At 39.5% G+C, this 14,183-nt stretch overlaps 6 protein-coding genes across 7 annotated transcripts; 4 read left to right on the top strand and 2 right to left on the bottom strand.

Annotated features, from left to right (window-relative positions):
- Positions 1–138: 138 nt before the first annotated feature.
- BCIN_07g05050 (hypothetical protein) lies at positions 139–2,217 on the top strand. The gene is made up of 3 exons (XM_001552136.2): positions 139–540; positions 594–820; positions 874–2,217. The coding sequence occupies exons 1-3, from the start codon at positions 532–534 to the stop codon at positions 2,048–2,050; spliced, it is 1,413 nt and encodes a 470-aa protein (XP_001552186.1). The 5' UTR covers positions 139–531; the 3' UTR covers positions 2,051–2,217.
- Positions 2,218–2,312: 95 nt separating this feature from the next.
- BCIN_07g05040 (hypothetical protein) lies at positions 2,313–3,989 on the bottom strand. Its single transcript, XM_001552137.2, has one exon. It carries the CDS (start codon positions 3,840–3,842, stop codon positions 2,400–2,402), a length of 1,443 nt encoding a protein of 480 aa, XP_001552187.1. The 5' UTR covers positions 3,843–3,989; the 3' UTR covers positions 2,313–2,399.
- A 45-nt stretch (positions 3,990–4,034) lies between these two features.
- Bcufd1 lies at positions 4,035–5,796 on the top strand. Its single transcript, XM_024694114.1, has 3 exons — positions 4,035–4,261; positions 4,318–4,647; positions 4,706–5,796. Exons 1-3 carry the CDS (start codon positions 4,259–4,261, stop codon positions 5,561–5,563), a joined length of 1,191 nt encoding a protein of 396 aa, XP_024549903.1. The 5' UTR covers positions 4,035–4,258; the 3' UTR covers positions 5,564–5,796.
- A 242-nt stretch (positions 5,797–6,038) lies between these two features.
- Positions 6,039–7,999, top strand: BCIN_07g05020 (hypothetical protein). 2 transcript variants are annotated; one of them, XM_024694113.1, is made up of 2 exons: positions 6,039–6,322; positions 6,420–7,999. In XM_024694113.1, the coding sequence occupies exon 2, from the start codon at positions 6,541–6,543 to the stop codon at positions 7,705–7,707; it is 1,167 nt and encodes a 388-aa protein (XP_024549901.1). In that variant the 5' UTR covers positions 6,039–6,322; positions 6,420–6,540; the 3' UTR covers positions 7,708–7,999. The 2 variants fall into 2 exon arrangements, with proteins under 2 accessions (XP_024549901.1, XP_024549902.1); XM_024694112.1 differs by having other exon boundaries at positions 6,039–6,361.
- A 15-nt stretch (positions 8,000–8,014) lies between these two features.
- BCIN_07g05010 (hypothetical protein) lies at positions 8,015–9,465 on the bottom strand. The gene has a single exon (XM_001552140.2). The coding sequence runs from the start codon at positions 8,929–8,931 to the stop codon at positions 8,113–8,115; it is 819 nt and encodes a 272-aa protein (XP_001552190.2). The 5' UTR covers positions 8,932–9,465; the 3' UTR covers positions 8,015–8,112.
- A 684-nt stretch (positions 9,466–10,149) lies between these two features.
- BCIN_07g05000 (hypothetical protein) lies at positions 10,150–11,381 on the top strand. Its single transcript, XM_024694111.1, has 3 exons — positions 10,150–10,457; positions 10,759–11,009; positions 11,062–11,381. Exons 1-2 carry the CDS (start codon positions 10,315–10,317, stop codon positions 10,988–10,990), a joined length of 375 nt encoding a protein of 124 aa, XP_024549900.1. The 5' UTR covers positions 10,150–10,314; the 3' UTR covers positions 10,991–11,009; positions 11,062–11,381.
- The last annotated feature ends 2,802 nt before the right edge of the window (positions 11,382–14,183 follow it).

Genomic DNA, 14,183 nt, shown 5'->3' with positions numbered 1-14,183 from the left:
GAACTCCACATCGATTGGATATATCCACCTTTGTGTTTCATTGGATCAGCGTGACGATTGATGACTTATCCCGACCGGCCGCCTACAAGCATCCAGTTAGACTTTGTACTGCCTTGTGGTCTTGTCTTTTTGGTCGTAGATCTCGTAGTAGAGATTCGAGCTTGGAAATGCTTACTCGCACTTGAATCTGCCTGTCTCTGTCATCCGATCATTGTTTTAAAGCTCAACAACAACACCACCAGCAACAACGACAACAACAAGAAGGACGAGTACGGCCTCCAAGTAACAGTGCTTGATCCCGCTTGACAACGCCTAAGAAACGCGACGCGGCACTCATCAGATACTGAAGCCTGCCCCCAAAACTTTTTTTTATCTATCGGATAAGAGAAACGAACTAACTAAACTAACTGAACTTCTCTTCCGCCTCGTCCATTTCATCATCACACACCCCCATCAACAAGTCCTCTTTTTTCCCCTGCCTGTTCACCTCTTTCAGATCTCAAATTTCCGTCATATCGCAAACTCTGCACCATGGCTGCGGTAAGATTAATTCATTCCAAGTCAAATCGGTATCAAAACTCACAATGTTCTAGTCAATTCAAACCATCTCGGAGAGCAAAGAGTTGCGCGGGCTCAATTTAATCGCCGCACATTCTCATATTCGCGGCTTAGGTGTCGATCCGGATAGTCTTGAGCCCCGCGCATCCTCCCAGGGACTTGTAGGTCAGGAAAAGGCGCGTAAAGCTGCTGCCGTGATTTTACAAATGGTCAAGGAAGGGAAGATAGCAGGCCGAGCAGTTTTGATTGCGGGTCCCCCGAGGTATGTGACTGTAGAGTTCGTCGTGAAAATCCATATTAACTTGTGTCTGTCAGTACTGGAAAGACGGCGATAGCAATGGGAATGGCACAATCTCTAGGCTCGGATGTGCCATTTACCATGTTAGCTTCTTCAGAAATATTCTCCCTCGAAATGTCAAAAACTGAAGCCCTTACTCAAGCCTTCCGAAAATCGATAGGCGTGCGCATAAAGGAGGAGAGTGAAATGATTGAAGGAGAGGTCGTTGAGATCCAGACCGACAGGAGTGTAACGGGTGGTACGAAGCAGGGCAAATTAACCATTAAAACCACCGACATGGAGACGATATACGACATGGGAAGCAAGATGATCGATTCCATGACAAAGGAGCGCGTAATGGCAGGTGATATTATTTCAATTGACAAATCCTCGGGCAAAATTACCAAGCTGGGACGATCATACGCGAAATCAAGAGATTACGATGCAATGGGTGTAGACACAAAGTTCTTACAGTGCCCCGACGGAGAGCTGCAAAAGCGCAAGGAGGTTGTCCACACTGTAAGTTTACACGAGATCGATGTCATCAATTCGAGAACGCAAGGTTTCTTAGCTCTCTTTTCAGGAGACACTGGAGAAATCAGAAGCGAGGTTCGCGATCAGATCAACACGAAGGTTGCAGAATGGAAAGAAGAAGGAAAAGCCGAGATTGTACCTGGCGTTCTATTCATCGATGAAGTGCACATGCTGGATATCGAATGCTTTTCGTATATTAATCGCGCGTTGGAAGATGAGCTCGCACCCATCGTCATAATGGCAAGCAACCGCGGAAATTCTAGAATTCGAGGCACGAATTATAAAAGTCCCCATGGATTACCTCTTGATTTCTTGGATCGGGTCGTCATCGTTAGCACTCACCCATACGCCAAGGAAGAGATTCAGCAGATCCTCTCAATTCGTGCTCAAGAGGAAGAAGTCGATGTTTCCCCCGATGCATTAGCCTTACTTACTAAGATTGGACAAGAAACTGGTATCAGATATGCCAGCAATCTCATTACCACATCGCAACTCATTTGTGCCAAGAGAAAGGCCAAGCAAATCGGTATTGAAGATGTTCAACGAAGCTTCACTCTCTTCTTCGACTCTGCACGTAGCGTCAAATTTGTTACAGACTTTGAAAAGCGTCTCATCGGGGAGGAGGGCGGTGTAAATTTGTCAGTGACCAATGGTCATGGCGATGCAATGGAACTTTCATGAATGGCGAAGGGTTCGAAGGGTTTTAGATATGATCATTTGGCGTTGGTCGTTCCTATTTGCTGTGGCAAGCAATGCAGATAGTAGAACTTTATGTTGTATATTAGGGCTGACTAAAAGTGGGCGCAATTCCGGAGATGTAATAGAATGGGCAAACTTCCTTTAGCTGAGATATGGTGCAGTACACTAATCCTATGATATGTGAATCGCTTGGAGATGACATAACGCATGTGATCAGTCGAGAACGATGTACTTGTCTTTGCACTGTCGCAGCAAGATAAGCCAACATTAAGATGCAACTAAAAACTAATTACGCCCATTATTTATTTGTATCCCGGGTATCATGTCATAATCATACAAAATCCGCAACTCTGCTCCAATTACCCTCCTGCCCTACTCTTTTGAACTCGACTCCCTCTCCAAAGTAGCCCGCATCTCGCCATGCTACCATAGTCGGGCCATCAAAAGGACCTTGTTTGGCAGCCCCATCCCGACCATCTGTCCATCTATATTCCCACATTTTAGTGGGCGCTGGGCCGTTCTCTTCGTTCACGGCAGCTTCTTCGGATGGCTCTTCCCAATCTTCGCCCGTCTCTCTCCGGTATTGTCGTATAAGCATCTCTCTCTCCTGCTCATAGACATCCGTTTGGCCTCTGATGAGCAACTGATCAGCAGCGCCTGTAATAGCGTTTATAGCTTCTCGTATCCTAGTCTGTTCTGGATCTTCAATCTTCTCAGCATCCACATCCATAGAATCATCCTTTTGGTTTTGCTTCTTTAATTTCCATTTCGGTATTTTCTTCGTCTTCACTTGGCTCTTTCCAAGTCTTGCCAGTGCCTCGAGAACTGTCTCGGCTTTGTCCAGTCGTAGTATTAATGTTCGTAAAATGTCTGAGATTAACATGGCATCATCCTCGAGCCTTTTTTGCCGTCGTTCCTCCTCTCTTTTTTCATGTGCTTCTGCGGCTTTTTTCATATCCTTCTTGCTAATTCCTTCCAGCCAAGTATCGTGCACTGCATCTCGATCCGCTGCATTTCGCACAAAATTGCCGTTCGCATCAAATTTGCCTTCTTCCTGTTCAGCCTTCATGTTGAAGGCGTCGACCTTAGGGGCATTCCTCTTCAATCCACCGGCGCCAACTTCCTCGTCCACGTCTTCTTCTTGCGCGGCCAACACGGCATCTTCTTCGTCATCGCTGCTTTCTTGGTCGTCCATCGCATGCGTTGATAACTTTCCTTTTGGATCCAATGCAAAGTTCCCAGATACATGGCCTCCGCTCTTGCTGCCTAAAACCTGACCTTCGATCTCATCTTCCTTCAAGAATCGTACCTCTTTCCCTTTCTTGCGAGCCTTCAATTCACCCTCGTCCTCATCACCATCCGCAAATTCATCCTCCAAGTCTGCAAACATGTCCGCGTCTTCCTCTATATCCGTCTTCCCATTTGTCGCACCAGATTTCTCCTTGCTATATCCATCTAGCGCTTCCGCCAGGTTTACCTCGCCCTTCTTTCCTTTAGCTCTTTCATCTGCACGCGCGTCGAAACCCTCATTATCAGAATCCGAATCATAACCATCGATATTAACCGCTCCTCTTTTGGTACCAGTTCCTCGACTTCCGATAACATCTGCGTCCAGAACTGCATCTTCCTCCGGTTCATCGGCTACCAAAGCAGATGGATTCCGTAAGTCGAATTTTGGTTTCTTTGAAGGACCATCCTCATTTTCATTCCGATATGAACGGGCAAATTCTTCGCCAGCACGTTTCGGTCGCGCAGCTGCGTATCTGGAAGACATGTCTTATTGATGAATTCGCTATCCCGATAAATTGAGAAGCTTCGAGAGTCTGGTATATGAATAATATGAAGTAAATGCTGAGTATCTTCTTTGCAAGGATCGGGAAACATTTGAAGCTTTAAGGTTTCGGAGTTAAGAGTCCCCGCCATTTAAAGCAACCGAGAGAGAGAGCTGGTTCCTGCGTCATCTCTTGACAGCCTTTGAGCTTAACTTACCATAAACTTCCACACTACACCAACAAACTCCCAGAACCACATCTACTTACAACGGCCATATTAATAATTTAATTGCGAACAAGATTTACAGGAATATCTGTACTTTGCTTCTCGACCAGAATTTCCAAGGCTCTCATTTTTTTGCGATACAGATTTTGATCCATCATACCATCGGACACAGATCTCACTCATTCAAAGAAAATGGTATGTGAAATGGTCCGCAGGCAATGTATCCCTTCGCATACTGATGAAATCAATAGTCGTACTCGGGCTTTTATGAAGGAGATGACCCAGCTGCCATGTATCAAATGTTGCAGCAGCGCGGAATGCGAGGGCCTCCCAAACGTTTCGATGAATACTACAGATGTTATCCAACTGTCATGATCCCCGGCCCTGAACGAGACAACCTTAATTATGGAGGGAAGATTATTATGCCACCATCTGCTCTAGAAAAGCTTACTCGACTGCACATTACGTACCCTATGCTTTTCGAGCTCATCAATAGCCAACATCCTGGTGGACCAAAATTAACGCACGCTGGTGTACTGGAGTTTATTGCGGATGAAGGAAAGGTTTATCTTCCACACTGGGTACGCACCCTTTCTGTCTCGTCGATAGTATACTTTTGATCTAACCTCCTAATTCCAGATGATGCAAACCCTTGGACTTGAAACTGGAGATCTCTTCCAGATCAAATCGACCGACCTTCCCCCTGCCTCCCTTATCAAACTCCAACCTCAATCCGTCAATTTTCTCGATATCTCCAACCCAAAGGCCGTACTCGAAAAAGCCTTTCGTGACTTTTCTACGGTTACTAAAGGCGATATCTTCAGCTTCCACTATAATGATACTATCTACGATATTGCGGTTTTAGAGGTCAAACCAGTTACTGACAAGATGGGGGTTAGTATGCTCGAAACGGATGTTGAGGTCGACTTCGCAGCTCCATTAGGCTATGTCGAGCCAACTCCGGTTAGGGGCAATGGCAGCGGAACCAGCACACCCAGAAGTGCCATCGGCGGTTTACCTGCAGGTGGTATGCTTCACAGTCAAGGAACCATGGCACAGGCCATCAACTACGATGCCATTGCACCAACGTCTAATTCTGTCGCGCAAGGCGCAAAGGCGGCCTCGTCCAACTTTGTATCTGGAGGTCACAAACTGAGCGCTAAGAAGGGCACAAAGACCCCCACACCTACTGCGTCAACTCCTGTTGCTGGAGTTAGCACGAACACTCCTGCTGTTTCGGCTCGAAGAACGAATGGTCCTCAGCCTCTTCGGTTACCACCCAACAAACTTTTCTTCGGTTACGAAGTCAAACCAGTCAAAACCCAAGCCGATAAGGACAAAGAGAATGCAGATGCGAAACAGCCCCACTTCTCGGGGCAAGGACAATCATTGAAGACTGGCAAGAAAGTGGAGGCCAAAAGCGAACCGGCTCCAGAGCCTCAAGCCAAGGGCGACAGTACAGGACGGAGGCTGGACGGAAAGGATGCCAGCAAGTAGTGGATTAGGAACGGGTATATCACGATGACGTTGGCGTTTAAAGGCGGGTAACGTCTCTGGCGTTCGGAGGTTTGGCACATAATGTTGCATGGGAAGGAGGACATCTTATGCTATTTAGATCTTTGCAGTAAAGAAAATCTGCATTCTGATCATACCAGTAGGTATAGAACTCTGTGAAACAATTTATATTGTAGTCAAGAGGCACTGCAAATTGTTTAAGTGACCAACGTCCACCAAAGTTGTTCGGAGACCTTTCATTCGTATGTCAAACAATCCATTGTCTAGCGTCCAATTGCATTTTCTTCCGAGCCCATGACTGCAGTATAGGAGAATAGCTTTCATAATGGGCACAACCCCCCTCGAGACTTGCTATCCACGGCGTCCTTCCATCTTTTATGGTTCCATTTCCCAATATGGTAGGCATAAATGAAACTGTGCAAGTATCTATCAAACCCCCCGTTCCTGCCATATCCGAGGCCACTTTTCGAGCAGGCTATCCCGGATGCATCTGCGTTCCTTCTTTAATGGTATCAATGTAATCACATACTTAAACTTCTCGTTCTGTGTCCTTCTTGGAATACACAATGCTTCAGTTATTCAATGCAACATCATTCTACTATTTTGTGCTTGTATAGACTTCTTTCTTGTTGGAAACCATCAATAACACAGTTATCGATACCCATTTACCATAAAGTTTCATTCAAGTACAGCTTCGTAGAAGACTAGCCACATTTGAGTTTTTGGAAGACATACGCTGTTGTAAGTTTGCTGCTGGCGCTGACTGGCGCCTTTTGAAGCGTGAGCCTTTTAACAAATCTAAGAGGCATGGACATTCACGGCTAACAGACCGGATGAGTATTAAAAAATTTCATCTTAGAGATTAGACCCTAGCGGAAGAGATACATCCCTCGCAGCGACGATTTTACTGATAAGATACTCTATATATTACTCCTTGCTGAGGCTCCGTCACACTCAGAATGCCAGCTTTGCGTGGCAGAAGACAAAAGTTTTCTTCTCAGGAGGATATGTACCTTTCTAATTTCAGAGAATGGCGAAATGAAGAAGTTTCAGAATCATGGGCTCAGTTTCTTGCCAGGTACGAGAAGAAATTCTGGATCGATCCCCATAGTTCGGCGTCACTATTTCGAAGGGCCGAAAAGCTTTCTGGTCATCGTCATCAGACTCTTTCTCGAGTTGAAGAAATGATGCATCATATGCTTAAAATACGCAAATCGAGTCTTTTGTGGACATGGGGAAGAATTGGCCAGGCATTTGGTACCAACGCTGGGACAGCTTCTGTGGCATATAAGAGTTTTCTGGGGAGAAACGGGATAGATGAAGACGAGAATGAATCTCATCGTATAATGTGGACTGAGTCAGATAGGAGGAGACTCAGCAGGGCACGTCATCTCGGTTACTCATGGGAACGTATATCTAGGCAATTTGGTTACGAGGAGTATATCTGTATGTCAGCACATTACATACACTCTTACGGAGAAGGCAGGTCGGGGAGCTTGAATCCCTCTTTTCATCCTAAGTATTTCTTTTCATTCATTGGAAGGAGCAGGGGGTATCACATCCAAAAGTCGACGGATGCACTGGAAGTCAAAGATGAGGGTAGAGATTGCCAATGGGTGAAGGGTCTCATTACAGAAACTGAAAGGGAACAATCACCATCTGGGTCTGACACCAAAAATGTTAAAGCCTCGGGAAGCGGTAGCTCACAGTCATACTTCACTAATTCAAAGTACATGAAGAGCCATTCCATACTAAAATTGGAACACAATTCTGGAATGATCGGCCGTATACCAACAAAGCACTCACTTGGTGGGAGCAGGGTCACAGCAGCACCGAGATCTCAGGCTGGAAGCCGTCCTTGTACTCCCTTAAGAATAACAGCGCCAATTTCTAGAGAGAGAGTTACAAAACGAGATTCAATGGATGTGCGGCGAGCCCAAATTTTCTACAAACACTTGATTCTCGGCTATCTGAAGCCCACCACCGAAATGAGCTCGGTGTCAACGGTCTCGTCAAGATCGACACGCAGATGGCCAGCCACTGTTTTCCGACCAGTCTCAAAAATCGAAGAAGTTACAAACCCACCTGTAATCATGAAGAACTGGATGAAGCATATGTCAGAGTGAAGGAAGAGGTGGAAAATGATGAAAGAAATGAGAACATGACATATTGCATGACTAGTGAAGGAAGATGACTCAATTTCATCTCTGTAATATTGGATGATACAACTTTAAGATGTATCGTTAGAGAAATTGGTACTATTGTTAAATTTGTTATGTTATTGACATGCCTATGAAGAGAGAGGCGTGACACTTCTGGGACAGCATGATTAGTCAAGCATGTATTATCCTCAGGTTCTAGGCTTTATTGACAGACGGGAGTATTTGTCAGAGGAAAATGATCCATTTGCTTAAGTCACGGATGTCCCAAAAATAAAAATAAATATGTTCATTCAAATCGACAAGCAAGTTTTAAACATCGAAGCTGAGCAAGCTCTTCTGTTCTCCTACTTCCCAACTTTCCGTGAATCTCTATTTCGATAAGAATTCATAAGAACCATCATCATAGTTTTCTTCCGTCTTGAACAAAATGCCATGTCTGTCCTCGATACTGGTGGTATCAAATCCACCAACACTTTGAACCCAAGGATCAAAGCAATATCTCTGCTCGTCTCGATACGCAGCTCCGAAGGGCTCCTTGTATCCAGCTTTTCCATGAATAGGCGGACCAAAGAATAAAGCATCCGTCATACGGTTGTTAAGACTTGTCGTGCTACTCATGGGACTGTTGAAACTAACAACACCAGGGATAGGGAACTTGGGACTGTTTGGAGACGCGGATGAGTTGGTTGACAAGAGGGTTGGGAGACAGGGGGAATCTGCTGGATTAGAGAGAGATTTATAGAACTCGGCTTCGGTCTTCATCTTTGACTGGGAAGTGATGGGTGTGGTGGGCTCGCGCTTGGCGACTTCTAGTATGGGGAATGAGTTGCTATGGTTTGTCTCAATGTTACTTGTATTCGTGTAGAGTCGTGTATGGGCGTTCTGAGACTCATACTTCAAGTGAACAGGGAGGTCCGCACTATCGAGACTATTTTTCTGGATTTTTATTTTCGGCTCTCGTTTGGCGAATTTCTTCTTCTCAATCCTGGAACGTCGAGAAGTAGCAATCTTCCTGGCATGGACGGGTGATGGTGTTGCATTGTCCATTTGTTTCTTGAATCGAGAGTAGCGCATTCGAGCAGCGTGACCGTTGGTAATTTCTTGAGAAAGAATAGGATCATGCGCTACTTTATTCCAATCAATCTGTACAGTCATTGTCAATGCTCCACTCACAACGAGAGGTTTCATTCAATGGGAATTCCATACATCTTTGAGGCATTTTTGACTGAGTATGGCATATAGCAAGCGATTAATGGCTCCGTCATTGGTCATTGTTTGATTCACTCTTAGACTAGCCAATTTGATGACCGCAGGGTAGAATTCGTAACTTCGAGTATCTTCGGTTTATTTTAAGGGGGGGACAACGAGAGTAAACTGGGAGGACTGGGAAGCCTTGTGGTGTAGACAGCGGGGTATGGATGCTTCCCTCGCTGATGCAATAGAGCGCAAATGGCGTTTTGGGGTCTTGCTTTCCAAGGCGAAGAAGCAAGAATCTTAGAGGGTAGCAAGAATGGTGATTCTGGAAAGAAGCATGTGAGGATTTGTGAGGGGAAGTTATAGAAATATGCATCTTGATGCACCAATCTTGCGCAGAATTGAGTAGTAGATTGTGCACTTTCCAGGCTGGGTTTATTGAAAGAGAACTTGAAGAGCACTTGATATGCTTTTGAGCTGCACACATACATCTCTTTTGGTGAGGCTGTAAGTGTTCAAACAATGATCTGAAAGGTAGTTGAAGATATCAGAAAGAGACTCAATATGCTAATGTGTGGCACAGTGATCACAACCATCGCTCGAGCCCCTTTGCGGTCGACCGATGAATACAACCTCAGGGCCTGAAAGAATTGTCAAACAAAAAAACAATGAGACGAACTTCTTTTCCTTTTCCTTTTCCTTTCCATTTTTCCGTATGCTTAACTAGCTTAAACAAACGGAACAAGCAAGAGTGTGGCAGCAACAGCCAAGTGATTCATTGGCGATGGAAACAATACCCGAGACACCAACGACATGGGGACAAACGTTCTTGGGGGTGTTTGATATAGTTGCATTCATTTGCTTTTGATAATGCTACTTACTAATCATGGTTGGAAAGGTTGCGGTTATTTGCATTGGTTCCCTGCCCTGCTTTCACTCTACACTTGCTTAGCCGCGCTCAACATCGCATGATTGCATGATTGCATGAATGCTACCTACCTACCTACCTACCTGCCTCCTCCCCTCCCTCCCTATACATATGTAGGTAGACAAAGGAATGTGAAGGTTGAGCTGTACACCCCAGAGGTGTGAAGATGGTCAAATTCTATTGAACTATGGACTATAGCTGAATGAATGATAGAGTGAAGATTGAAAGTGTTGAAGTGCATATACCTGCTCTCTACCCACTTTGAAAAATCATGTCACTTATTTGGAAATTCACTATTCTCACGGTTTGCTCCTCCACAATCTCTCCCGATCTTGATTATATCCTCCATTTATATTCTTCCCATCCCTACAACTTCATCAATCTACAAACCCAGGTAGCAACAAAAAGAACAAGAACGCCACCTACCATCTTCCATTATTTCATCAATAATGCCTTCTCAATGGGATCATGTAGCCGACAAGGATTTGTTGTTAGCTATCATTGAAGCAAACAATCTCAAGGCTATTGAATGGTCCACAATTGCCCATGAGCTCCAGAGAAAAGGCCATCCTTTTAACAATGAGGGTTGCAGGTACGTACAAAGGTTTATTTCATATCTTGTCCCTGGTTCGTGTTCGTCCTTGGATTTATATCCAAGATTCTAGTCTTTGGCTTGATTTGAATGGTTTGAATGGTCTATCTCCAACCAAGGAAGTTCAGATCAATATCGAAGCCCAGTGTTTCTCCGTTACTGTGCACTACTATTATGAGGTCATCTCCCCTGTATTCCTTCGTCTACATAATAGTTGACTTTTTGGAATTTCGAAAATCCTGTCTCTACCACTGCCCCTGTCAAAATCATTTTTGCTCAAGAACTGACCAAGCAATGAAAGGCAACATTTCCAGAAGATTAGAAAAGAATCGCGCACCAGCTCTCCTTCTGCTTCCGCCAGCACTATTCCTGTTGCTACTTCTGCCAAGAAACGCAAGTCCAAGGCTGCTTCTATTGAGGAGGGACAAGAGGATGATGATGAGGAAGCACCCTTAAAGATTCAATCGAAGCGGGTCAAGAAAGAAAGCGATAATCAATCTGCCGCTCAGTTAGGAGTCGAGACTGAGGAGTGATTATGGACCATGATCTTCTGTAAGTACAATGTCATATCTGCTGATAGACGGCCCTAATGTGATGCGAACAGAACCGAGATGCCGACGATCGAATAGTCTGGATAATGCTTGGTTCAGGGTGAATATTCTCTAGCTGCACATTCCATGATAGCAAGGACGGAGAAGATTGGGTTTTGCATATTAGATATCGAGGGCGGGGCAACATAACAACTCATAGTCTGTATGACCTCACTTGGTTCCAGATAGTTGAGCTCTCTTAAGTCGGTGACGGAGAGTTGGAGGGGTAGTTTTTCTGCAAATAGCATTTTACCGCGATGGCGGACATTGACCTTATCGCTTAAAGTTTGTCTTAATTTATGGAAAAATGAAGAAAATCTAGCATGCTCAGAGAACTTCGCTTTCAACCATGTCAGTATACTTTGCTGCGGGTTCTAATTTGCCTATATGATTATTGAACCTTCTTGAAGTCTTATTGGCCCGAAGTAGTTGAACTGTAATAATAAACGTCGAATCTAACTTAATGATCACGGCTTGTGATTTCTTGGTGGTCTCTACGAGTATACCTCCTTCCGCATTAGCTTGTGGCACTTCAACTCAACCATCAGTAAGGTCATGGACCCTGTGGTAGCAGAATCAGTAATTTAAAAAGTGAACACTTTATTAATATAATAAACTCTTTAATATCTTAATTCTAATCATAATATTATCATAAGGATTTTCTTTAAAGAAATGTTTTCAAAGTTTTCAAAAAGGAATTCATAATCAAAAGTTTATTACAAAGTCTATAATTAGATACTAGAATCATCTAAAATCAAGCTTATTAAAACTATAATCTGAATAGCATTTAAAAAAAATATTAGTTGTAATAACAGATAGATCTGAAAACAGTGTTTTACATTTTCAATGATATTTTAGTGATTTGTTTATTATTAATATTAATTTAAATAAAGATGCATTTTATTCCAAAAAAAATTAAAGTAGAATATGTTAGAGTAAATGATAGTAATAAATCAACTAGTCAACTTATTACAGGAGCTGCCTCTAGGGTCATATAGAAGCGTCTAGAGATCTCTCGAGATAATTTAGATTAGATTTTAAATAGGAATTCAATAAGGTTGTAATTAATTGCAATTCTTATAACTATAATAATGAAATTGATAATTGTTTTTAAATATAAAGCTTTATATTATAATGAAATTCCATCTCTTATATAAAGCTTCATTCTTTATAAAACTCAAGATTCTATTCTATTCGAAGTTCTCTTAGATTCTAGATTTCCGAACTTTTAACTCCTTAAATCCTAAACTCTAAAAACTTCATTACATAATATTTGTTTTATAAATTCTAATATTCTAATTTATTATTCTATCCCTAAAATTAATCCTCTAGATTATTTCTAATTCTAAATATAACTTTTGTTAATCTATTATTAATCTATTATAATACTATTATGAGGTTTAAAACACGTGACATCGATGTCACGTGCTATTAGCATTTAGTATTTATAGCTTTTTTTTGTAAACTCAAAAATATATCGAGTTTTCTATTTTTCAAAGTTATCTCCTAAAGAATTGAATATCTAATTTTTACTACCTTTTTTATTTTATTATTATAATATAGCAATTTATTTTATTTTATTATATATAGCTATCTACTCTATACTTAATATATATAAAGGCTTTTTATATATAATTATTATTACCTTTTATTCTTTTATATTAGTAATCTATATAGAAATAAAAATATTAAAAGAATAAATAGTTATATATAAATTTAAACATTTAAATTGTTTTCAAAAAGTAAATAGTTATTAAATACAATAAATAGATCGAAATAGTAAAAGTATTAGAATATCTATAAATAATATAATATTATAATTTGTAATTGTTGTAATAAAGGAGATATTATTTCTTTAAAAACTCAAAATTAATATATAGTTTTATAATATAAAAATAAAAAGAAATGGAAAAACTTTATTATTATATTTATATTTATATTTATTATAATATCAAAAGAATATATTATAATTATTTCGAATGAAATAGCTTTTTATAAAACTGTTGATATTATTTAAAAGTTAAGTAAGAATTATTACTTTTTGAATCTATAAATTATATAAATAAAAGAATATTAAAATAAACAAAATAAAAATTTAAAAATCTATGAAATTAAAAAATCCCTATAGAATTTTAATTATATATAATTAGAATAAAAGTAAACTAAAAATTATCCGAAGAATATTTACTAATAACATACAAATAACCTTTTTTTATTTAATAATAAACAAGAAATAAAAAACAAAAAAAAAATTTAATTAAAAGGTATTTCAAAAACTTAAAAAATAAAAAGTTATAAATTAACAAAAACTTAATAACAATATATGAAAAAATAATAAAAATATTGATTAATATAAATACAATAAATCTTTTTATAATTTTACAAACTTTTTATAAAATAAAATAAAATAAAAAGATTTTGAAATTATACAAAAACAATAATATAAAGTTTTATTATTTTTTCAAAATTATAATCTATAATAATTAATCAGAAATAAAAACATTAAAAAAATCATTTCAAATAATATAAAACTTATTAAATTTAAAAAAAAAGATTAATTATATGTAAAAAAGAGATTCAATCTTCAATTTGATTTTCGATATATTAAATTTAATTATTATATTTAATTTTTGAAAATAAATTTTTTTTTCTAAAACTTTAAAAAAAGAAGGATTATTTTTTTAATAAATGAAGAAATAATAAAAGATTAAACTTATCAAATAAAAACAAAGTATTAATGCTTTTATATAAAGAGGATATATTAATATTATATAATTTATTACTATTTTAAAACAATTAAATGAAGCAAATACTTTATTATTATTCTTTTCTAAATAAAAAAGAATATTATAATTCTAAAATTTCAATATTATAAAATAATACAAAAATATAAAACAGTTTTGATATAATTATAAAATAAATAAAAAAGACTTCCATTTTTGAATTTTATTATAAATAAAAAGAATTCTTCAAAAGAATATTAAAATAATAATAAAAATAATAATAAAAAGATTGAAATTGAAATTATAAATTCAAACCTATCTTTTTTAAAAAACATTTAACAAATAATATTTATTAAAAAATATATTCAAAAAACTATTTCAACACTTTACTAAAAAATATAAACAAAATAAAA

This window comes from Botrytis cinerea, chromosome 7 (assembly GCF_000143535.2).
Source record: "Botrytis cinerea B05.10 chromosome 7, complete sequence".
Taxonomy (NCBI): Eukaryota; Fungi; Ascomycota; class Leotiomycetes; order Helotiales; family Sclerotiniaceae; genus Botrytis; species Botrytis cinerea.
Note: the sequence above shows the minus strand (reverse complement) of the source record. Positions and strands in the feature narration are given on the sequence as shown.